The 25,362-nt window shown below is 39.5% G+C and overlaps 2 protein-coding genes across 3 annotated transcripts in view; both read left to right on the top strand.

The window, feature by feature from the left end:
- LOC134212070 (monocarboxylate transporter 10) overlaps positions 1 to 10,135 on the top strand; it is a 39,209-nt gene extending 29,074 nt beyond the window's left edge. Inside the window, exons 3-5 of one of the 2 annotated variants that reach the window (XM_062689583.1) lie at positions 4,090 to 5,217; positions 5,355 to 5,423; positions 9,678 to 10,135. In XM_062689583.1, coding sequence (XP_062545567.1) covers positions 4,090 to 5,217; positions 5,355 to 5,423; positions 9,678 to 9,703 — 1,223 coding nt within the window. In that variant the 3' untranslated portion in view covers positions 9,704 to 10,135. Of the gene's footprint in view, positions 1 to 4,089; positions 5,218 to 5,354; positions 5,842 to 9,677 lie in introns of those variants that run through there. The other variant, XM_062689582.1, reaches the window with a different exon arrangement.
- A 14,878-nt stretch (positions 10,136 to 25,013) lies between these two features.
- Positions 25,014 to 25,362, top strand: part of LOC134212067 (arf-GAP domain and FG repeat-containing protein 1) — a 180,557-nt gene continuing 180,208 nt past the window's right edge. Inside the window, exon 1 of the mRNA XM_062689579.1 lies at positions 25,014 to 25,348. The gene's annotated coding sequence lies outside the window, so the exon portion shown is untranslated. The remainder of the gene's footprint in view (positions 25,349 to 25,362) is intronic.

Raw genomic sequence — 25,362 nt, 5'->3', positions numbered from 1 at the left:
AACTACGCACATCACCCGATCCATCGTCGCCTTGATCAACCGTATCAGTTTATCCGGAAATCCGTTTTCGTGCATTAGCTGCCATAGCTGGTCCCGATAGATTGTATCATATGCGGCTTTGAAGCCGATAAATAGATGATGGTCTGTGGTAGAGCGTTCATCCATAAATCCCGCCTGGTACTGCCCCACGAACTCTCTTGCAATTGGTGTTAGTCGGCTGCATAAAATTTGGGAGAGTACCTTGTAGGCGGCGTTCAGCAATGTGATTGCGCGGTAGTTGCTACAATCCAGCTTATCGCCCTTTTGTAGATGGGACACGACACCTTCCATCCACTCCTGCGGCAGAACCTCATCCTCCCAAACCTTGGTAATCACCCAGTGCAGCGCTCTAGCCAGTGCTTCACCACCGTGTTTAAACAGCTCTCCTGGTAGTTGGTCAACTCCAGGGGCTTTGTTGTTTTTCAGCCGGCCGATCTCCTCCTGGATTTCCTGGAGATTCGGAGCCGGAAGTTGCATGTCCTGCGCGCGTGCTCCTAGGTTCATTACCATACCGCCACCGTTGTCTGCCATATCGCCATTCAGGTGCTCTTCGTAGTGCTGCCGCCACCTTTGGATCACCTCACACTCGTTTGTAAGAAGGTTCCCGTTTATGTCCTTACACATATCGGGCTGTGGCACGTGGCCCTTACGTGAACGGTTCAACTTCTCATAGAACTTTCGTGCGTTATTAGCGCGGTTCAGTTGCTCCGTCTCTTCACGGTCTCGATTTTCCTGCTGACGCTTTTTCCTCCGGAAAATCGAGTTTTGTCTGTTCCGCGCCCGTTTGTATCGTGCCTCGTTCGCCCTCGTGCGGTGTTGCAGCAATCTCGCCCATGCTGCATTCTTCTCCCCAACTAACTGCTCACATTCGCCGCCGTCATACCAGTCGTTTCTCTGATCCGGAGCCAGCGTGCCTAGTGCAGCGGTTGCGGTGCTTCCAATGGCGGATCGAATATCTCTCCAGACATCTTCAAGAGATGCTGCGCCTAGCTGCTCTTCCGTTGGGAGTGCCACTTCCAGCTGCTGCGCGTAGTCTTGGGCTAGTCTACCGTCTTGTAGCCGCCCAATGTTTAGCTGTGGCGGACGCCTCCGACGCGTGTTGATCACCGTCGAGAGTTTTGAGCGCAGACATACTGCAACGAGGTAGTGGTCGGATTCAATATTCGCACTGCGGTAAGTGCGTACGTTCGTGATGTCGGAAAAGAATTTACCGTCGATTATAACGTGGTCGATTTGGTTTTCCGTTACTTGATTAGGTGATTTCCATGTGGCCTTGTGGATATTCTTGCGGGGGAAGAAAGTGCTTCGGACTACCATTCCACGGTAGGCTGCAAAGTTTATGCATCGTTGGCCGTTGTCGTTCGATACGGTATGCAGACTATCCGGTCCGATGACCGGTCTATACATTTCCTCCCTTCCTACCTGAGCGTTCATGTCACCGATGACGATTTTGACGTCCCATCGTATGTCTGCTCCAGCTGCGCATAGAACGCTTCTTTCTCGTCGTCGGATCTCCCTTTGTGTGGGCAGTGCACGTTGATGATGCTATAGTTGAAGAAACGGCCTTTTATCCTCAGCTTGCACATCCTTGCGTTGATTGGCTGCCACCCAATCACGCGTTGGCGCATCTTTCCCAGCACTATGAAGCCGGTTCCCAGCTCGTTGGTGGTACCACAGCTTTGGTAGAAGGTAGCCGCTCGATGCCCGCTTTTCCACACTTTCTGTCCTGTCCAGCAGATTTCCTGCAGCGCTACGACATCGAAGTTCCGGGGATGTAATTCATCGTAGATTATCCTGTCGCAACCTGCGAAACCTAGCGACTTGCAGTTCCATGTTCCAAGCTTCCAATCGTGATCCTTTATTCGCCGCCTAGGTCGTTGCCGATTGTATCGAGTCGTATTATCTTCTATGTCGTTCGTAATAGTTGTTTTTAAAGGCGGCTTATTGGGCCTGCGCAAACCTCCTGTCTCGTCGGAGGGCCGTCGTGTCAGGGCTGTTTAGCGTCCCACCTAACACCAGGACTTGGGCTTGTGCGCTTTGAGCGGCACACGGTCGCTTTGGCGGAGCCTACTTGCGGATTCATGCAGCTTTTTATAGAGGTTTAACAGGACCCACTGTCAAACCCCACCACATCCTAGGCAGGCGCCACAACTCGCAGATGGCTTAGGGAGGGATCGTCAAGCCCTTGGACATAGTCCCTGCTGCCCCCAATTGGCTTGATATTGGTAGGAAATCGGGCAAATGTCGAACCAAAATTCAATTGTGGAATGTTTTTGAATTTTTTATTTAAATTTAAAATAAAATTTAGAGGCGCGAAAATATAATTTATTGGGAATGTTTTCATCGAAAGGGGTTAGTGACAAAAGGTCGAAAGACAAAAAGTCGAAAGGATAAAAAGTCGAAAGACAAGAATTCGAAAGACAAAAGGTCGAAGGGACAAATGGTCGAAAAGAACAAAAGATCGAAAGCGACAAAAGGTCGAAAGGACAAAACCCCGAACGTGACAAAAGGTCGAAAGAGACAAAAGGTCGAAAAGAACAAAAGGTCGAAATGGACAAAAGGTCGAAAGAGATAAAAGTTCGAAATAGACAAAAAGTCGAAATAGACAAGAAACTGAAACGGAGAGAATCAATCTCGCACAAAACAAGCTTAATTTATTTCTTAAATCAATAATCTTTTTATCTCTAACAGAACTATCTGGATATTCAAAATATTGTTTCATAGTAATTACTCCTTCTTTTAAAATTTCTCATTCTTCAACTTTGTTTGATGTGATAAGTGTATTATTTCCGCTTGAAGAATTTTGTGAGGAAGTCTCGAAGAGTTTTGCTAGAAAATTCCGAAAAAATTTCCTAGGAAATTCCGAATATTTTTCCGAGAACAGTGCACAGGTTTCTGAGAAGTTGCGGCTATCTTAGTCTTAAAAACCATTAAACGGATCTCGTTTTTCACGGATGTTTTCAAGGGAAACATTGATCAATCGCTTTTCCCTTGAAAAAGGCCACATAAACTTACCGGGGAAATTCTAAAGCATTTTTCAAGGAAATTTGTAAGAATTTTCCGTGGAAGCTCCGAAGAATTTCCTGAGGAAAATCCAATGAATATTGCAAGGAAACTCCGTAGAATTTTCGGAAAGAGTTCAGAATAACTATCAGAGGGAACTCGTTACAGTTTTCCGAGATAATTCTGATTATTTTTTTCAAAGATTTTCCAAGGAAATTCCGAAGCATTTCACGAGGAATTTCAAAAAAAATATTTTCAATTTCAGAAAAGATCCGTGGAATCATGAAAAGGTTCGAGAATCAAATCCGATAAAATATAGCCACGCTGATTCACGCCGTCACACCGCCGCCGTCGGCCAAATGACTTGTCGAGTCATTCTTCACTTTCCTAACCGTATATCCAAGCGTCGCGTCATTGGGGATGTGGTCTACGTCCATGGTGTGAATCCAGTTCCAGTACAGTTGTCCTATACTTGTCATCCACAGTGTTCGAATTTCCAACGGGAATCGTTATGAATTATCAACGGAAATTCTTTTGATTCGAAGGAATGTTGATTATTCGTATCAAAAGAATTTCCAATGGAATTTTCGAATCAAAAGTATTTCCAACGGAATTTTCTTCTCATTTCCAAAAAAACTCGAGTTTTCGTTGAATGTTCCAATACAGTTCCAAAGAAAATTCAGTGTTTACAAGAAACAATCTTTCGAGTTTCCATAAGAAATTCGACTGAATATCCCACGAAACTTATTCAAAACTTCCAACAGAAATTGAGGTCTAACGCAAATGTTTTAGAGTTGCAAGGATTTCCAAAAATGATTCGAATTTCAACACCATTGTTTCCAAATATTCGAAGAATTTCTTTTGCATTTTCAACAGTTTTTTTTTATTGAATTTCCGATAAATGCTCGGAAAAGAGGTTGCGAACGCAAAGGTTGAATTGCAGTTCAAATAAAAAATGAAGAGATTTCGGTTTATTACTAGATTTTTTGAAAATTATATTTAATAGCAAATAACTATTGACCAGTGTTTTTTTTCTATTTTTTACAGCTCTCGTTGGCTCCCTCACTATTGGCACAACCTTCCTGCTGTCGCCGGTGTCCGGCATCCTTACGGACAAAATCGGTCTTCGGTTAACGACCCTGATTGGAGGCGTGCTTACTTGTGGTGGAATGTTCCTGTCGTCGTTCTTCACTAACAATGTTTCCGCACTGTATTTCACCTACGGTATCATGTTCGGGCTGGGTGCTGCGCTGGCGTACACACCATCTCTGGCAATCTTGGGCCATTACTTTAAGAAATATCTAGGCATGGTGAACGGAATCGTAACGGCAGGTTCTAGTGTGTTCACTGCAATCATGCCGGTGCTGCTGAACAAGTTGGTGCAGGAAACGGGACTGGCGACATCATTCCGTGTTCTATCTGTGATATCAAGCTTTGTGATATTTTGCGCGCTGCTGTACAAACCGCTTCAGCCAATTCAACCACCACCACGGGTGAAACCGGGTCGATCGCGATTAAACACCGTCTTGCGATCATTCATCAATTTTGACAATTGGAAAAAGAAGAAATATATCATCTGGGCTCTGTCCATCCCGATTGCTCTCTTCGGATACTTTGTTCCATATGTTCATATGGGCAAGTTTGTATTGGACTCGTTTCCTGGGGAGGGTGAAAATCTGCCGGTCATGTGCATCGGAATTACCTCCGGACTGGGTCGTCTGATTTTCGGCTTCATAGCCGACCTTCCAGGAATAAATCGAGTGCTACTTCAGCAGATTGCATTTGTGCTGATCGGGACGATGACAATGTGTCTTCCAGCGACGGGTTCGTTTACCTTGTTACTAGTAATAGCATTGGCTATGGGTCTCTTCGATGGATGCTTCATCTCGCTGTTGGGACCAATCGCATATGATCTCTGCGGGCCACGAGGTGCAACGCAAGCCATCGGATTTCTGTTGGGTTTGTGCTCGGTACCTCTGACCATAGGACCACCGGTAGCTGGGATGCTATACGATCACACTGGCTCATACAAACTGCCTCTCATTCTGGCGGGTATTCCTCCTCTTTTTGGTGCATCCACAATGTTCTTAATACGATGCGTGAAAGATGATAACTCGGACGCAGTGCTGAAGGACTCTACGCACCAACCATTGGCGCAACCAGCCTGGGATTGCGGTTAGTATAGCAAGAGTATTTTCGAGCTTGTATTTCTATTGTTCGTTAGTATATTCAGTTCAAGAACTAATAGATCTTATAAAGTTTTTGTTTTATTAAATGAAAATATCACAAACTAAAGACTTACGTTTTTACAGAAAACGCAGCCGATGTCAAAACCAATGGTCACGTGCGAGAAGAACGCCGAGCAACGCTCGCTAGCTCAGGTATTAATATGAAATCTCCTCTGCTTTCTAATGTAGCTGTGTCCTCGCTGGTGCTTGAATCATACATTCCCGGCTATCCCAACACTCATCGCCAACGAAAATACAGCTATAGCAATTTGTAGATTTTCTGCTTCAGCACATGTACTAACATCGTTCACTTGTACATACATATCTGTAGAGTTATGATTTACTTTATAAACCAGAATTAGGAATCACTTGGATTCAAATAATCTGCTTAGCTTATAATCAGCACGCTGTTCAAATGTGATTAATTAGTTACTAATGTTAATGCCATGTGTGCTATGGATGATAATGCAACTTTCTAATCGCTTTGTACGTATGACTCTTTTGCACAAAAAACTACCAAGCTGAGACAGCATAAAATGAAAACGACAAAATATATTTTTTTGTATCTTTATTTATTCATGGTTCTACGTTCCTTGGCACAACATGGCCGGCCGTTTTATTTAGTGATCAGATCAGCATTACCACAGTAATATTATTTGGAGATTTTCTTTGTGTGCCATTGAATGCATTGTGAAAATGATGCCTTTAGAGTCGAGAATCTTCCTAAATGAACTTAGATCCATGCTTGCAATATTAAATAGAGAATCCTGATCCGGCTTTATTCACGGTTAAGGAAAAGTTGGTATTTTTAGTTCAAGTGTCCCCTCACGGTAGATCCACGTGACTTTGGTAGTGGCCGATAGGGAAAGAGCAATTACTCGATCATTTTGTCACTGATGCCACAAAAATCTGCACATCACACCATGTGAACTTTGATAATACACTTCATCAACGCAACATAAGCTTGAGCGCTGAGCAGGAAACACACTCTAAAAGAAGGATGGGGGACATTTTCACTGTCATTAATTCCAACAAGCAATTAGAGACAAAGATAATTTGCTCAATATGTACCAACTGCTTCCCCTACAAAATATAAAGTATATAAATTTTAATATTCCTCGCTCAATTGAGAGATCAGCGACTCGCACATTTTCATGGCTTTGAACTGCTGGTTATTAAACTTGAGCTGAAATAAGAAAATTCATACAAATGTTTTGAAACAGACTACCCCTACCTACCTATGATAACCGTACACTCCGTGTTGTCTGGAACTAAACCGAATGTAACGTAATATTCCAGTGCGCTCGATCTTAGGCCCGCCATTCCCCTGTCCCCCTGCACACCGGATGTACGCGCATTTTCCTCGATTACACACAGCCAGTGAGTGCGGGTCTACCCCGGAACAGACGTCCTCTTGCAGATTCTCTGCTATTCTGTGTTCTCTGATGCTCTACATTATTTTCACTGGTCTCTCTTCTGGCGTACACACTAAATGTCCAGCTCACTGTAATCTGCCGTATTTTATCCGCCTGCCGATGTCTGCATTTTTTACACTTGGTACAACTCCTGATTCATGCGCCTGTGCTATTCACCTATTTCCATCAAGCTGTCAAATATTGAGCGCAGTATTTTCCGCTCGAACGCTCCGAAAATTTGGTATTCTACATCTTTTAACGTCCACACCCACTCCAACTTGCACTCACGTGCTTTAAAATCTTCATTTGTCGAACCCCGATACTGACGGCCCGCATCTGTGGAAAGCTACTACGTTACCAGCACTACCTCTTTAACCTGGTCAGCGTATTCATAGATCAGAGCAAGTCCTGAACACTTTCTCACTTCAACGGGCGACTGGATGAGTGCCGAGGTAGATCCAAAGATGCCGGTTGGATATAGCTTCCAGCTCAATTGTGCCCTGCCGACCTAAAACCGGAGACTTCGCACGCCATAATCTACTCAACTAGTCCCCGGCGGTGGATGGTCTGCTTGGTCTGTCACTCTTGCAACAGCACTCCACTGTTCTTGCGTTCTGGCTCATCCCACGATATTTTCGGTGGTGGTGTCCATTTCGCATATTTCCAACATCGCACTCTTCTATGCTTCGCACCGGGGACAGGTGAACAGATTTTCATGTATACCATCTGAAACATCCGTGACCGGTTAGAACTAGTACCAGACAAAGTTTAACTCTCCATGAGGTCTAATAATACAGGAATACTTGGAACTAAACGGTGGGTCCACCTGTCCAAAGCCAAGCTATGTCCCTCTCTCTGCCATTTGGCTTCCTAAACCTTTAAGAAAAATATTTTGAGCTTTTTAGTGGAATGTCTTCATTTGTCATAAGACGAGTTTGTACAATCCCACCATTTAATTGTACCTTGACAGATATGTATTTCGATCTCAACAGTACGAGACACTGAAGACGACTTTACTGTTGAGGTCGAAATACGTATCTGTCAAGGTACAATTAAGTGGTGGAATTAAATGGGATTGTACAAATTTGTCTTATGACAAGTTCCTAAACCTATTTTTGGTCGTTGGCGACTATCATTTGCCTTTTATGGTGCGCTAGATGTAGCTAATTGCTTCATGTCTCATTTTGCTATCTAATCAACATTTGATATTATTGAGCTATTTCGAAGCAATCCAAATCCAATCCAAATCCAAGCCAAATCCAATCCAAATCCAATCCAAATTCAATCCAAATCCAATCCAAATCAATCCAAATCAATCCAAATCCAATCCAAATCCAATCCAAATCGAATCCAAATCCAATCCAAATTCAATTCAAAATCAAGCCAAATCCAATTCAAATCAATCCAAATCAATCCAAATCCAATCCAAATCCAATCCAAATCAATCCAAATCAATCCAAATCAATCCAAATCAATCAAATCCAATCCAAATCAATCCAAATCAATCAAATCAATCAAATCAATCAAACCAATCCAAATCCAATCCAAATCAAAATCAAAATCAATTGCAATCCAAACTCAATCTTAATCCTATCCAAATCGACCAAATCCAATCCAAATCTAATTAGAATCCAATCCCAATCCAATCCAAATCCAATCCAAATCCAATCCAAATCCAATCCAAATCCAATCCAAATCCAATCCAAATTCAATCCAAATCCAATCCAAATCCAATTAAAATAGATAGCGAATATGGGTAAAATGATGTTTAATGTTTTTCGTGGCACATTCACACGAACATACAGACATTTGTTCAAATCGCTGAGTCGATTGGTATATGACACTATGGATTTTCTAGACTTTTATTTGTTTTTGGAGTGAAATTATAGTTTTTCGGGTAGGAAAACATAAATGAAAATTTGCCACAAAGTAGAGTATTTAGTGATTTCTATATTTATCTCACAGTGGCAAAATCGAAACAGCGGAATAAGGCACCAATTTCATTGCTTCTTTTTGCAGAATAAGTCATAAGCATGAGACAAACTGCTTTTCATTTCTTTGTTTTTGATGGGATTAATATACTGCCGCTAACCGCAAGTCGAGCACATCTGTATATGGGGCTCCATATACAGATGTGCTCGACTTGCGGTATAGCGGCAGTATAGGAGCTATGAGTTGAAGAGTAGGAAAAGTTCCCCTATTTGGAAAAGTTTTAGAGTATGAATGAATTAATGTGTTCATGGGATTCAGTTATGTTCCTAGGTACAGTTTAAAAGTACAAATAACATCTGATAATGTCATTAACAAGAGAGGATGGGGCTAGATCACCACCCGGGGAAAGGTGAACTCCCCTTAGTTTGATCGTTATTATGTCTTTTTGTCTCTAAATAACCCCGCACACTGTTGAATTATAGTCCAACAAAAGATTTGACACTAACATAATATTATCTCATCTTGCCCCGTAGTATATTTGAACCAGTTAAACACAGAGTTTCAGTTGTTTCACATTTGATACCGTTCCTATGTTAGGTAAGATGCAACAAAAAAGAACTGTCGTATTGTAATATAGAAAGGCATGCTTGCTGAAAAAGTATTAAGGAGCATGCTTAGGGTGCACATCTTGCCGCGTCTTACCCTACAGGTTTACACAAAAGAGGTTATAAACCATGGATTCAGCGATAATCGTCCTCTATAGTTTATTACCGCTATTGCTTACACCTCTCGAAGCTCCCATTGCTTAATTCTAATTACATACCTATAATAAAACCGAGGCTTTCCTTGCAATCTGCGCGGAACGGATATTTAAGTACCTAATATGTTTCCTTTCAGTCTTCTACAATTCATGTAACATGCGTCCTTAATGTATGCTTAGTTTGAAAAATTTATTTATTTTTAGAACGCTTCGCCCCATCGCATCGCTTAAAATAGTAGATTGCCCAAAAAATGAATGTAACGAAAACCATCACTAACCATTCTATTGCCAATTTTTCAGAGTCACTTACTGCGGGGATAAATTGAATGTAGGTTCTTTTCTTGAATGGATCATTTGCAGAGTTCAAGGGACACCCAGAAAAGTGTAGTCTGTATTAGTGTTCATGTAATGCATAATTCGAGTTGAATTGATGAAAATATGGAGTGGTGAGATGGAACCGTATTATAACTTATCAGAAATAACCAAATAGAAGGTCTATGTTATTGTAGACTAGACATTTACATTCGCTGTTTAAGCCGTTTTCCCATACATGGGAGCTCAAAAGGATAAATTAGCTTAAATTGACTCAGTAAATGCATTTCAATTTGTTTGATATTTAGAACAAGTTATTGCAGCGAATATTTTTAATAATGTTGTACAATATTTATGTTTTAGTAAATACACCACTGTTAATTGAATCTTGTATATATTATGTTAAACAAATTAGCTAAAAATTGGAAATTATAACACTTGTATGAATAAAAATTATGATTTTATTGAAAGAAAGCCCTTTTCAGCTAAATAAGCTGACTTATCAAGTACAGGTTGCTAATTTCTATTCTCCTACGACTTCTTATCTAGTGCAAAGGATAGAAGTGAACCATTTCCATCTTTAGCCATTGATCTCTAATCATTTTTAAGGACTCAATCATTTGCTTCCATTTTAAAGTAAACTATCTCATATTCACACACGGCTCTCTAAATCCTGACTTAGCTCGCCTTTTTGCAAACCGAAAACAATTTTACGATAGGGTAAATCCGGGTGAGATGCAACACCTTTTTAAAAATCGATATTTCTTCAAAACAAATCGTTAAATTGAAACTCTAATTATTGTTTTTGATAGTTTAGGGATCCAACTACATAGTGTAGAAGTAATTTGCAAATAAAAAAACGGTCTGAACTATTTGCATTACAAAAAAATCAAATCCGGGTGAGATGCCACACCTCAGGGGAAGATGCCGCACGTGAGAAAATGTTAGAGAAATGGGATTATAAATATTTTTTTTGCGATAAATGACATTTTTCAGACAAGCAAAATCATTTATACTTGTATTTTAACCCAAAAACAAACAAATTCATCGCGTGAACAATTTCTAATTCCTACTGTTTAACAATACACAGTCGAGGATATTAGTCATTAATAGACTTCTCTTTTATTGTTTTTCTCCTACAATGAATTACACAAATCCTCAAAATTTGCACAAATTGCCTTTTTCTATATCCACGACGTTTATTCAACTTATGTAACATTCTTAGATGGCCTTATATTCTTCTATAAGCATTACTGGTTTTCTTTCGTAGTGTATCTGCTCTTTTATTTCATAACATGTACCCATATTAATGACAATCGAAAACGGATTGGAGCGCAAATTGATCTGTTTCTCATTATTATAGGGGAAGGTGGGTAGACTTGATCCCCGGGGAGACTTGATCACCCCCCGTTTTATCGAGAACTAAAGTAGTTTTGTTCTAGCGTATTCTTTAATATAGATCCTCTAAACAAATGACCTTTATGTGGTGAGTTATTTTTTGGATTGACAACCTTATTTATTCTACAGGGCGATTTGTATGTTTTGACCTTCCCAAAGATTTTTTTATTGGCCACGCAAAATTTGAACTACTTTTCATAACAACCGACCGAATGCTTTCGTTTTTTCACAGCACAAAGCCATAAATATGCTTAATGATCTGTACTGATGAAAATGTCAAAATTCCATCAAAGTTTTAGGATATTTGGATTTGAAGTTATTGCCTCAATATGGGGACACTTGATCCCCCATTAGTCACCCATACAAAAATTTGCCGAAAAAATTCAAAAAAAAATTAAACCTGTATTCAGGCTTCTAATTTTTTGTAGATTTGACAGATGTGATGAAGTTTTGGCAGGAAAAAATATTTATTGCGTAGATATTATAAAAAGGGGATCAAGTCTCCCCAAATTTTAAAATTACATGTGCCGTCGAATTCAATAAAAAAAATCGTTCATGTATACGCACAGCAATTCGAAAATTCTGTATATTTTGAAGGAAAAATATTTAAAAAATCTGAGGACACCTTTCTAATTTTATCAAAGCAAGTTCTTGGAGAAGGATCAATTTCCCCCGAAAATTCAAAAAATCGATTTTTGACAGCACTCCAAAAAAACGATTGTGTATCAATAACAACAATAATTTAAGGACTGTCATACATCAGTAAAGTTAAATACTATATTTCTTAGAGAGTCTGTGTGGAAATCGCGTATGTTTATTTATTTTTGGCTGTGGTACATCGGAAATCAGAAAAGCGGATCAAGTCTACCCAGTCTCCCCTCATGTTTTTAGTACCGCCATCGGGGGTGACAATGGGTCTGGGGGGTGAGAATGGGTCATCGCTCTCACCGGCAGCCTGGAGGTCGTAGAGCAAAATCGTTCAAAAAGATCTCTTATATTTTAGCCTTTTTGCCCTCAGATACATTCAATCCACTCTTCAAGCATTCTAAGTAGTTCAATCAAAGTTAATTGCCTATTTCCGGGGATTAAACCACCCGACTTGGACGTTAATTTACAATGTTATGAAAACTCATATTCACATATAGTCAAATCACTCGCAATCTGTTACTCAAGCCAATACTTCCACATGTGTATAGTACACGTCCACATTAGAGGAGCGTGAGAATTTAGAATGTCTGGCGGCTATACACATTCATCAGCAACTGTACTGATCAAGTGAGGTTGTGAAAGCTATTTGCGAGTGATTTGACTAGGCGTCCAATTTGGGAATCTCGAGCTCGTTCAGTAGCCTCTAGGTTGCGAAGGCCGACGGAAGTCCTTCGTAGCTTAGTTGGTTAAAGCACCAGTCTAGCTTACTGTAGGGTCATGGGTTCGAGTCCCATCGAAGGGAAAGTGGTTACCTCCAATACATTTTCCGAATCAATATCTTCCACATAACGTACATATTCACATATGAGTTTTCATAACATTCTAAGTAGTTGAAACAGTGACCCATTCTCACCCCCATTTGACCCATTGTCACCCCCGACGACGGTAGTGACAACTGTCGTGACCTGGACGAGATATCTTGTCTCGACCGTTCGTCTTAACAATACTCAGCAAACTGAATCTCACTCTGCTTTGACGCTCTTATTCCGAACTGTTTCCATGGAGGCTAGCATCAAAATATATTGAAGTCTAAGGTAGCGTGTTTACCACAAAAGTTCAACTCAATGGACGCAGTGGTTCTACGCCCAAAAAAAAAGGGCGCGTGTTACATGCTTTAAAGAAATACACTACAAAGAGGTATATTCTAAATCGAAATCGAATGATTGCTAATAACACAAATGATTATTTTTATTTCCAATATTTCGTAGACCTGATCTTATATACTACATTCTTCTCCTCCTCTACTCTGCAAGCATATAGGAAACAAATATTGATTTTGTTGTTATGTCATGTTGATCCATTCAAAATCCAATTCTAACTCAATCCAAAATCAATCCAATACAGTTTCATAGTTGTCGTGACTCGAGTGACTCGACGAAGTCACTGAAGACACTGAAGACGACCTTACTGTTGAGGTCGAAATACGTATCTGTCAAGGTACAATTAAGTGGTGGAATTAAATTGGATTGTACAAACTCGTCTTATGACAAGTGAAGACATTCCACTAAAAAAGCTTAAAATAATTTTCTTAACAATTCTTTCTTATTCAAAACCAATCCAAATTCAATTAATCCAATCCAAATCATTAAAAATCCATTCCAAACTCAATCCAAATCCAATGCAAATCCAATTCAAATCCAATCCTAATCTAATCCAATCCAAATCCAATCCAAATCCTATCGGAATCCAAGACAAATCCAATCCATATAACATTCAGATCAAGTTCAAATCCAATTGAAATCCAATACAATTCAAATCTAAATTCAATCCAATACAAATCCAATCTAAATTCAATCCAAATGCAATACAAATCAAATACAAATCCAATCTTAATCCAATCTAAATCCTATCCAATCACAATTCAATCCAAATCCATTCCAAATCCAATCCAAATCCAATACGAATCCAATCTAAGTCCAATCAAAATCCAATCCATCACAAATCCAAATCCAATTCGAATCTGATCCAAATCCAATCCAAGTCCATTTTAAATCCAATCCAACTCAAATCCAAGCATAATCTAATTTCAAATATCATCCAAATCTTATCTAGTTCTATCTTCTATGCAAATTCTGTCGGCAGACTGTGGAACCGATAAAATATCTAAACCGTCGCGTATCGGAACACAATAATATAAAAGATTAGTGCGGAGTAACTTGTCTGATTTATTCGTAGATATTCATTACTGACAAAAGTAGAATAATAAAAACATGGAAACATATACATAACAAACTGTCAACTGAACTGTCAGCCAGTATGTGGTACAGGGGTGTACTCGCGTTGCTCATTAATAGGGTCATCTACACCAACACTCCTCCTCGCGATTCATCCCTGTACTGCTAATTCATGTGCGCTGCAGGTGGCCAGACTTCCTCAACGGTATACGAAACAATATTTTCGCCAGATATTGATTTTCCTCGCTTTACAGATGTCGTAGTCATAACGTGATCCTTATATCGCGCTGGAAGAGTTCCTCTTGTAGTTCTACGAACCCGAGATAATTCTGCTCGCTGGTCATCATCATTTTCCATTTGTTCTTCTCCATAGTAAAGCTCTTCGCATGATTCAAAACCCAACGTGTCATCTTGTCGTTCCGTACTACTTTCTGATCGCATACTGTCATCATCGGCTTGCTTCGAACTGTCATTGTACGATAGAAGCTCCTCCTGTCCTATAGGTCCCCCAAAACTAGGTACCAATGGCTCCAATATGATAATTGATTCCTGTTGATCAGCAATCTTAGGATGAAGGCATTCCACAAATTTAGCATAACTGCTTATTACAACACAATCATTTTTCAAATCCAGAAAACGATACGATTGCTTCTGATTTGAGTAGCCCATAAATTTCATTTCACGAGCTTTTCCATTCCTTGCATCTGGTGCTCGAACCCATGCCAGGGAACCAAATCTTCTGAAGTATTCTGCATCCGGCTTGAACCCGTTCCATTTTTCGAAAGGAGTATTGTCCTTACAATTGGCCGATGAACGATTCAGAACATACACCGCTGTCGATATCGCTTCGCCCCAATATTTCCTATCAAGTCCTGCATCAACTAACATACGCTTTGCTCTCTCCGTCAACTGATTACACTTTCTTTCCGCCAGTCTATCGTGTTTCTGAGAATATGATACATGTACGCCTTCATTTCTCAAATACCGCTTCAAACCAACATCTACGGACATTTCTGTTCCATCAAATCGTAATTCCATTGGTGCTTTTCCGTAGCTCTTCATACAAAATTCGACGAAATCCTTGATTTTGCAACTGATATCCGATCTCTCCCGTAGAAGGTACACAAATGTCATTCCCGTCAAGTCGTCAACAAAAACCAAATAATATTTATCTCCAAAAGGTGTATTCACCATCAAACCACTCAGCTTTATATGCACAACTTCTAGTTTCTTCTGCGCCTTATCAACTTTCCTTGAAACATGGTTTCGGAATGGTGTAGTTCCCCTCCTATCATAATTTTCGCTTATTCTCCTATCCGGGGTTTGCAAACGATAAAGTCTGCCATGACGATCAGCAATCACCGTTATTGCTCCTCCTTGATTGATTATCTTGCATCCCTTCTCACAAAAATCAACACAGTAATTCTTACTTGCCAGTGTACTCACAGAAATAAGTCCACTGGTCAATTTCGGTACGAATAAAACATCATTCAGCTGTATCTGCACCGGAACACCGGAGCCATCCATTCCGACAATGCGACCGTACCCGACTCCTGTCGCATCAACCTCCTTCCCGTTTGCCAGTGAAACACGAACATCGATTATTTCTTGCAATCCATCGAAAAAACTTTTGTCACCTGTCATGTGTCTAGATGCGCCGCTATCAACAAACCAGTCAGACGATGATCCTCGACCCACCATAAACGCAATAGGCCCCTCTACGACGTTTTGCACCTGCTTCGCCTTTGGAATTTCTTTCGCACTCGAATCTTCTTCTTTCCGCCTGACATCATGGCCGGTTGAATTTTCCTTCTGCATGATCCTACAGTTACGTTTCAGATGGCCAGGCTTCTTACAATAAAAACAACTGCGTGTGTCCTTGTTGACCTGAACATCACCTCCACGGTATTTCCAATATTCAGCCCGCATTGCTTTCTCACCTGAGCCAGTGGAGTTCCCAAATCTTTCACGGCGCTTTTCTGCTTCCGATAATAACTTGGACTTAATCAGATCGATGGTAAGCTCATCCCTTGGTCTCTGCTCAAGAACCGTTGCCAGCGAATCGAACGAATCTGGAAGCGAACAAAGCAATAATGCTACCTGCAACTTTGCTGGAATCTGCTCTCCCACATCCGCAATCCTTTGCAATAAATCAGTGAAAATCTGGAGGTGCTGCTCCATATCTCCGTCTTCTGTCAGCTCTAGACGAGTGAGCTTCTTCAACAGGTAAACTTCCGATCCTTTGTCATGATAATCTTTCAAACATTTCCACGCATCCTTTGCATAGGCACAATTCCGTACCAGACTAGTCTGGTTATCCTCCATACAAAGACCAATGGTAGCTCGAGCCTTAGCATCTGCTTTCTTCCAACTATCAGTGATGGGGTTCGGTCTTTCCTCTGCAATAACGTACCATAACTCTTCACGCACTAACATCATCTCCATCTTAAATTTCCACGACTGGAAATTGTGGTTATTAAGCTTCGGGAGTGGGAAACCTGGGAAACGCTGCTGGTCTGCCATCTTCTTTTCATCCACTCACGGAAATCCTTGGTCGAAACGCGTTTAGAGCGAAATACTTAACGATTTCCGACCGAAAACACTCTCGATCTCGCGAACTTATGCTGGGCACATAACCTGTCGGCAGACTGTGGAACCGATAAAATATCTAAACCGTCGCGTATCGGAACACAATAATATAAAAGATTAGTGCGGAGTAACTTGTCTGATTTATTCGTAGATATTCATTACTGACAAAAGTAGAATAATAAAAACATGGAAACATATACATAACAAACTGTCAACTGAACTGTCAGCCAGTATGTGGTACAGGGGTGTACTCGCGTTGCTCATTAATAGGGTCATCTACACCAACAAATTCAATTCAACTCCAATACAAAACCAATTCAAATCCAATCCAAATCCAATCCTATTCCAATCCTAATCCATTCCAATCTAAACCCAATCCTATTCCAATCCTAATCCAATCCAATACAAATTCAATCCAAATCCTATCCAAATCCAATTCAAATCCAATCCAAATCCAAACCAAATCCTATCCAAATACAATCCACATCCAATCCAAATGCAATCCTATTCCAATCCCAATCCAATCCAATATAAATCTAATCCAAATCAAAAAGATATACGATCCAATTCCAATCTAAATACAATTGAAATTCAATCATATTCCATACCTAATCCAGAGGCTAGCATGATGATACTTTTATGCCCAGGTTAGTCGAGATAATTTCCAATCCAAAAATTGCCTAGACCGGCACCGGGAATCGAACCCAGCCACTCTCAGCATGGTCTTGCTTTGTAGCCGCGCGTCTTACCGCACGGCTAAGGAGGGCCCAATCCAACTCATATCCAAGCCAAATCCAATTCCAAATCTAATCTAGTTCCAACATCTCAGGTTCCAACCCATTTCCATCTTCTATGAAAATTCAATTCAACTCCAATCCAAATTCTATCCATATCCAATCCAAATACTATCCACATCCTATCTAAATCCAATTCATATACAAACCAAATCCAATCCTATTTCAATCCAATCCAAATCCAATTCATATACAAACCAAATCCAATCCTATTCCAATCCAATCCAAAACCAATCTAAATCCTATTCAAATCCAATAAAAATCCAATAAAAATCCAATCCAAATCCAGTCATAATCCAATACAATCCAAATCCTATCAAAATCCAATTCAAATCCAAATCCAAACCTATTTCAATTATAATCAAGTCCAAACCAAATCCAATCCAAATCAAATTCAAACCAAATCCAATCCAAATCAAATTCAAACCCAATCCAAATCCAATCCAGATTCAATCAGAATTCAATCCAAAACCAATCAAAATCTAATCTAAATCCAATCCAAAACTAATCTAAATCAATTCCTATCCAAATTCAAAAGCCATCTAAAACCAATCCAAGTCCATTTTTAATCTGATCTAAGTCCATTTTGAATCCAATCCAAGTCCATTTTAAATTCAATTCAATAACACAATTCCAAACCACGTCCAAAACTAATCCAGTTGCAATCCATTTCCATCTCTTATGCAAATTAAATTTAACTCCAATTTAAATCCAGCTCAAATCCAATCTCCAAATCTAATCCACAATTTTAATTTCAATTCAATCTGAACTCTGTTTCCAAATACAGTAGACGTTCGATAACTGCAAGTCATTTAACTGCAATGCTTTTTAACTGCAGTTCGATAGTTGCAACAGTTTTGCAGTTATCGGACCGCTATACTTCAAACTGATGTCAGACTTAATGACAGCTGCATTGCGCTGCACATTTATATGCACTTTTATTGCATCTGACGTCGATTGACAACCGTTCGACGTCTAGAATGCGTTGCAGTTATCGAACGGCAATCTGTATCCAGTCCAAATCCAATCCAAAACCATTTCAAATCCATGCCATATCAAATCTAGATCTAATCTAAATCTAATTCAGTTTCAATCCATTTCCCAATCCAAATTCAATCCATTTCCATCTCCTATGCAAATTAAATTCAAAACCAATCTAAATCTAGTCCAAATCTAATCTCCAAATGTAAGCTGCAAATTTTATTTTCGATTCAATCTGAATTCTGTTTCCATATAAACAACTTTAAATCGTACGTCAAATCTCATCTTTAAATACGTGTTTGTCTTAATATATTTTCAAACTCATTATCAATATCCAATCTTTTGTTTATCTATTTTTCTCATTTTTCTGTTGCTCGTAATCTTTGTTTATTTCAATTCTTTTTGTGCTCTCTTTTTTGCACTTTTCAGTCTTCCAGCCTGCTCCACTGCCCTTTCGTCAGGGAGCCTACCGGAGACGTTAGCATATTTCCACTATGTTCTTTTTTTCCAATAATCTTTGTTTATTTCAATTCTTATTGTGCTCTCTTTTTTGCACTTTTCAGTCTTCCGGCCTGCTCCACTGCCCTTTCGTCAGGGAGCCTACCGGAGACGCTAGCATATTTCCACTATGTTCTTTTTTAATGTTTAACCCATGAATTTACCTATTTTATTTTCCTATTCTGCTTCAATCACAACACACACACACAATGTACAGAAAAAAACACGATTTTAAAACTACCGGCTGCGTCATTGTCGTGACCTGGACGAGATATCTAGTCTCGACCGTTCGTCTTAACAATACTCAGCAAACTGAATCTCACTCTGCTTTGACACTCTTATTCCGAACTGTTTCCTACCGACTGCGCCATTGTCGTGACCTGGACAAGATATCTAATCTCGACCGTTCGTCTTAACAATACTCAGCAAACTGAATCTCACTCTGCTTTGACACTCTTATTCCGAACTGTTTACATGGAGGCTAGCATCAAAATATATTGAAGTCGCTAAGGTAGCGTGTTACATGCTTTAAAGAAATACACTGCAAAGAGGTATATTCTAAAATCGAATTGAATGATTACTAATAACACAAATGATTATTTTATTATAAGCAGGAGGTCGTGGGTTCAATTCCAGGCTCGTCCCTTTCCTACTTTGTATTTCTATCATAGTTCTTTCTGTGTTTCACGTTCTACCAACACGGACAGGACTGATCTGGACTATTGGAGAGTGCATTGCTTCCATCTAAGAGATAGTGATTAGTCCCAAATCAATATCTGTGGTAACGGATGAAAGTGATGCCGGGTGGCCAGGACAGATCTGGACTATTGGAGAGTGCATTGTTTCCATCTAAGAGATAGTGATTAGTCCCAAATCAATATCTGTGGTAACGGATGAAAGTGATGCTACTCTCATACAATAGTCCAGGCTTGTACCACCTACGAATTTGTGCGAATTGCTCAATGCTAATGCTAATTTGAACCACGAATGAATCACGAGATTCAAATATTTTTCAATTGTTTTGGTGTATGAATGCGTCATTTCATCTATAGATAAAGATCCGTATATGGATCAAACCACTTTGCAATTACGGCGCCTATCTTGGCAGCAACATAATGATTTCATTTAATTGAAACTTAAAAAAAAACATGTTTGAAACCGAGTTTGAAACACTGATGGGGAAACCAGCAAGTTTGTTCAACACTACTAAAAATCCACACATATTTATTGGCAAAAATCCATAGATTTAACTGATGATGTATATCAGCGCACACATAGCCATTCTCCACGTCTTCTTCTTCTTCTTATTGGCATTACATCCCCACACTGGGACAGAGCCGCCTCGCAGCTTAGTGTTCATTAAGCACTTCCACAGTTATTAACTGCGAGGTTTCTTAGCCAAGTTACCATTTTTGCATTCGTAATATCATGAGGCTAACACGATGATACTTTTATGCCCAGGGAAGTCGAGACAATTTCCAATCCGAAAATTGCCTAGACCGGCACCGGGAATCGAACCCAGCCACCCTCAGCATGGTCTTGCTTTGTAGCCGCGCGTCTTACCGCACGGCTAAGGAGGGCTCCCATTCTCCACGTGAACTACTAATAAAATATATATCAAAATAAACTTTATGTGTGGTCTTGAATAAGCAATTATTGAATTTATGTGTGGTTCTATATCGATTATATTAGGATGGAGCTATTGCAAAAATTTATAACGGCGACACATATATCTTATATAGATATTTTTGGCAGTGAAGGTATTTTGCTCCAGATTCAAACTAGAATAGTGGTTGAAAATTTGAAATGAAACTGAATCACTACAGTCGCGATTCGCTGGTTGGGCCACGACCTCGGCCCAACTAACGAATTCGGTTTTTTAGTTGGGTCAACTGACAGCCATTTGAACACGTGTATTTCGACTTGAACATCACAAATGATGTCCAGTGACGCCCAATCCCGTTTTCCGTGTTTACATTGAATTTTGACGTACGGTTGCTTTTTAGTTGGGCCATTGCCCAACCAGCGGAGGCCCAACTAAAAAGTGACCCAAGTATTAAGATCCCAACCAGCGAATCCCGACTGTACACGAAAATCGAAACATACTTTAAGGCAAAAATCCATGTATTTTGAAATATGCATATCATGCGTCGGCTCATACTTAATTGCATACAAATTCACACATGGATACTATGACCGCAGACAGACGTTCAAGTTCGACTCACTAACTTGTGTAAAAACATGGCCGTCGGATTGTCAAGTAGCAATAAGCGAAGAGATGGCGCCACATGTCAAAACGGAAAACCCGGCAAACGTTATTTGCCGTTTTGTTTAGATTTTTGTTTCGTCAACATATTTTAGTTTCTTGATCGGATCTGCTCGATGGGACTCTTAATAAAAAATGTATGATCACGACACACGAGCTGTTGAAAAATGAATCGAAGAAACTCAGAACGGCAGTTACTCAGGAGGGGTTAATTCATTTTTGACTTTTAAATTCTTTTCCATGTCCTACTTGACTGGACTATTCGTTGGTGGTTGCAATGAAAAAATCTATGATTTTTGGTCCTGGCACATGTTTTGAATCACAACCGCCAAAAAACACGCATGTGAAAAGAATAAGGTGAAAGAGCCAACGCGATAGTTCCGAAAAGATGGTAACAGCATACACGCAGCTTTACAATTTCTTTACTATATCGTGGCAAGAACTGCAAGTAAAGTGATGAAAAAAAAGATTTTTGCGGCCGTGCGGGGAGATCTTTGTTGAGTGTTTCTGTTTTGCTTCCATGGTTCGGTGGGTGAGATAAAAGGCGATCAGCAAAACGTCAGTTTTCATGTAGCAATAAGTTGTATGGGCGGCGCTAGCGTGCTATGCAATTCCAACGTTTTTATATTTGAAAATTTACACAAGAAAATCGAATTAAAATGTATGAGCTTAAACATCTGTCTGCGCTATGACCCACATGGATAGTATGTGTGACCACTCATGCAATGCATGTGGGCACAAGGTATATATGTGTCGAACATATGGAATCCACCCAAGTAACCAAAAGTTCTTTTAAGAGTACGTTTTTCGCTTAATCAGCTTCACTGAGCTGCTTAAGCGAAAAACGTACTCTTAAAGGAACTTTTGGTTACTTGGCAGTTTGCTAACCTCACTGCAAAAATGCATGTGTGTACTCATGAATATAATGCGGAGTTTTTCATGAGTGTACTGATTCCTCTGATTCCTCTTTAGTCCAAGGGTGCTTGGTGGCCTTGTGTCACTGCTTCTGCCTCATAAGCAGGAGATTAAGGGTTTGATCCCTGGCCCTTTCCAATTTCCTATTAGATAATTTCATTAATCATATAACTCAATCTCTTTGCAAATCAAATTCTCATTGCTAGCAAGTATGATTCTAAATATAGAATTTGTTATAAAAAGCTGCCTGTTACTTAGTAGCAGTAAATAAAATGTAAAAATAGATTGGTATTCATTTGTACCCGCATACGATTGCTATATACGGTCGCTATGCTCGTGCAGGCCTCATACAAGTAAGAATGTGTGAGGTTGATGTGCGGGTAGCGATGGTATGGTAGACGTGTGCGTAGTATTAGAATCGAATAAATAGCATTCAAAATTCTAATTGTAAAAAATGAGTCCCATTAGAATTCACTTTAATACTTTCTCATTACTCTAGTACTTCTAATTCTCATTCATATATTCCTATCCCATAGATCGCATCACTTACCAAAGTGAATCCAGATAATATATCCCTTCATACTAACACAATATCCTATCCTAAGACTATCGTGGAGATGCAGAGGTATACTCGGTCTCTCGTAGCAACGAGAGTTGAACTAATAATCCTTCCTTCCCTTGATGACCGTAAGGACGTGGCCGGCGCCGTAATTGACTTAGTAAAATGCATTGAATTTCCGAAATTTGCACATTGAGAATGATAGCTAAACCCAAGCTCCATTCAATTGGTTCTCTGTGCAATTTCGCAAGTTCTAGTCAATCACGGAGTAGCAACTACGAATTGTACGGTTATCCTGCTCATGCTCATGCTCAGTGTACTGATTCCTCTTTAGTCCAATTGCCATTTTGTGATTATATGTGCAAAATAATGTAATGCTTGGTGGTATGTATTTGGGTACTTTCTAGTTATTTTACATTTTATGTGCATGTTCAAGAAAACATAAAAAGTACCCCTCGTCTTAAGGTTAGTATCGTGTTCAAAAGAAATTTCTTTTTCTATCTCAATCACATGTTACATTCCGTTCACTGAATCGGAAAAGTAAAGAATCGAAACAAAATTTTTACAGCAGTATTCACATGAAAAGAACAAGAAACAAAATTGGCATTTGTAAGGTTCCCACGCAAAGGAATGGGAGCTGTCACTTTACTTCCGGAAAAATATTCTGCTCGATTATTCCGAAAGTAAAAGTGACAAATTTCTCCATGCAGATCAGTTGACAAAATTCCTCTTGGTAATATTGAACAAAATTCCGTAACCTCTCTACTTTTTAAGTCGATACTGGCCTTTAGAAGTTGATTTTGTTAAGGTTGGTATCGTGTTCAAAAGAAATTTCTTTTTCTATCTCAATAACATGTTAAATTCCGTTCACTGAATCGGAAAAGTAAAGAATCGAAACAAAATTCTTACAGCAGTATCCACATGAAAAGAACAAAAAACAAAATTGGCATTTGTAAGGTTCCCACGCAAAGTAATGGGAGCTGTCACTTTACTTTCGGAAAAATATTCTGCTCGATTATTCCGTAAGTAAAAGTGACAATTTGCTCCATGCAGATCAGTTGTCAAAATTCCTCTTCACTGTTAGATAACTTTACCCATTAATGGGTACTATGTTATTGTTGATATTATTCCCGCCGTGAAAAAATCACCCATTTTCTTTAAAAAGCGCCACTACTCATTAAAATGGGTAGTGGCACTTTTTCAAGAAAATGGGTGAATTTTTCACGGTGGGAATAATATCAACAATAACATAGTACCCATTAATGGGTAAAGTCATCTAACCGTGTTGGTAATATTGAACAAAATTCCGTAACCTCTCTATACTTTTTAAGTCGATAAGGCTACCTTACACCTCGGGAAAATTTTCCGCCGGATTTTGGTCCCCGTGCATTTTAAATGGGGCCGGGATTTTTATTTTCCGTGCTCAAATCCCGAAAACATCGCATATGCAAAAACACATGGGGAAAAAATCCGCGGATCATATTCCCGAGGTGTAAGGTGGGCTATAAGCCATTTTATGAGACAGATTAGAACAGCTGATCGAAATTTTGAGTGGACGGCTCGGTCTTTGTTTTGGTAAATTTGCATGTAAACCATCATCATTTCGTCATCATCATCATCATTTCATTTCATTTTCGCAAATGTTCCTTGTAAAATGTAAACATTAGTATTTGATCTCCTGTCATTTGAGCTTTCTATAAAATGGCTTATACTGGCCTTGTACCTTTACACGGTGAAAAAAGTATCTAACTTTAGGATCTTTTTACCCAAAAGGCCAGTATCAACTTGAAAAGTAAAAAAGTTACGGAATTTCGTTTAATCTTTCCAAGTGTAATGTAACCAGCAAGCGTCCTGTAAGGGTCTGTTCAAATATTACGTAACGCAATAGGGGGTGGGGGGTTGTTTGATTTTTGTTACGCTTTGTTACGCAAAATATAGGGGGTGGGGGTCCTTCGAAATATTGTTACGCGTAAATGTGTTAAAATGAAGACCTTTTTTTTAAAAAAAATAGCATTTGTTACGCGTTACGCAAAGGGGTGGGGGGTTCTTAAAAAATAACGTTTTTTGCGTTACGTAATATGTATTTGAACAGGCCCTAAGCCCAAGACGCATATCTGGATTGAATCACTGGCTTGAAAATGAATACTCCAAAAATGCATTTCGCATGTACCTCGGACAAAAAAAAATTACTTTTTTACTTTTTTACTTACTTTTGGTTAGTTTCTATTTATAATTAAGTATATTTTACTAAATATTGGGCAAATTTCACGTAATTTCTCAAAAATTTACTTAATTTTGGGTTCCTACACTAACCTTCCGATTTGAGTCAAAAGTACATAATATTAGGTATTTTTTTCTAACCGTTTACACGCAAACATGAAAACAAACTTATCTGGCATCTCGGATTTTCCGCAGCCGTCCCGGTCCGTTGTCAGCCGTCGCTGATTCGTTTCGGATTCGTCATTCTGTGTGCAGTACTCTTCGGTCGTGGTTGGTCGCGTTTTTGTTATTGTTCCTCGCGAGCGATTACCTTACTGCGGAGTGTTTTTTTTTAATTTGTTGGTGCGCAATCAGCAGCATTTTGTGTAAAAATATTGTTTCTCATTGTGGAAGCGTAAGTGGCGACGGTCCTTGAGAAATGCCCTTACAGTTATAGAAAATACGCAGTGTTTTGTGTAGATTCATCCGGTTGTCCCAAATTTGATTTCATCGTGCCGTGCGAACGTCCTGCAGTGCAAAGTGTCACCGAGAGCTGTCACACTGGGTCTATTTTGAAGGTAGTTTTATTGGA

This window comes from Armigeres subalbatus, chromosome 2 (assembly GCF_024139115.2).
Source record: "Armigeres subalbatus isolate Guangzhou_Male chromosome 2, GZ_Asu_2, whole genome shotgun sequence".
NCBI classification, from domain to species: Eukaryota; Metazoa; Arthropoda; class Insecta; order Diptera; family Culicidae; genus Armigeres; species Armigeres subalbatus.
The sequence above is the reverse complement of the archived record's forward strand: the minus strand, read 5'-3'. Positions and strand labels throughout refer to the sequence as shown.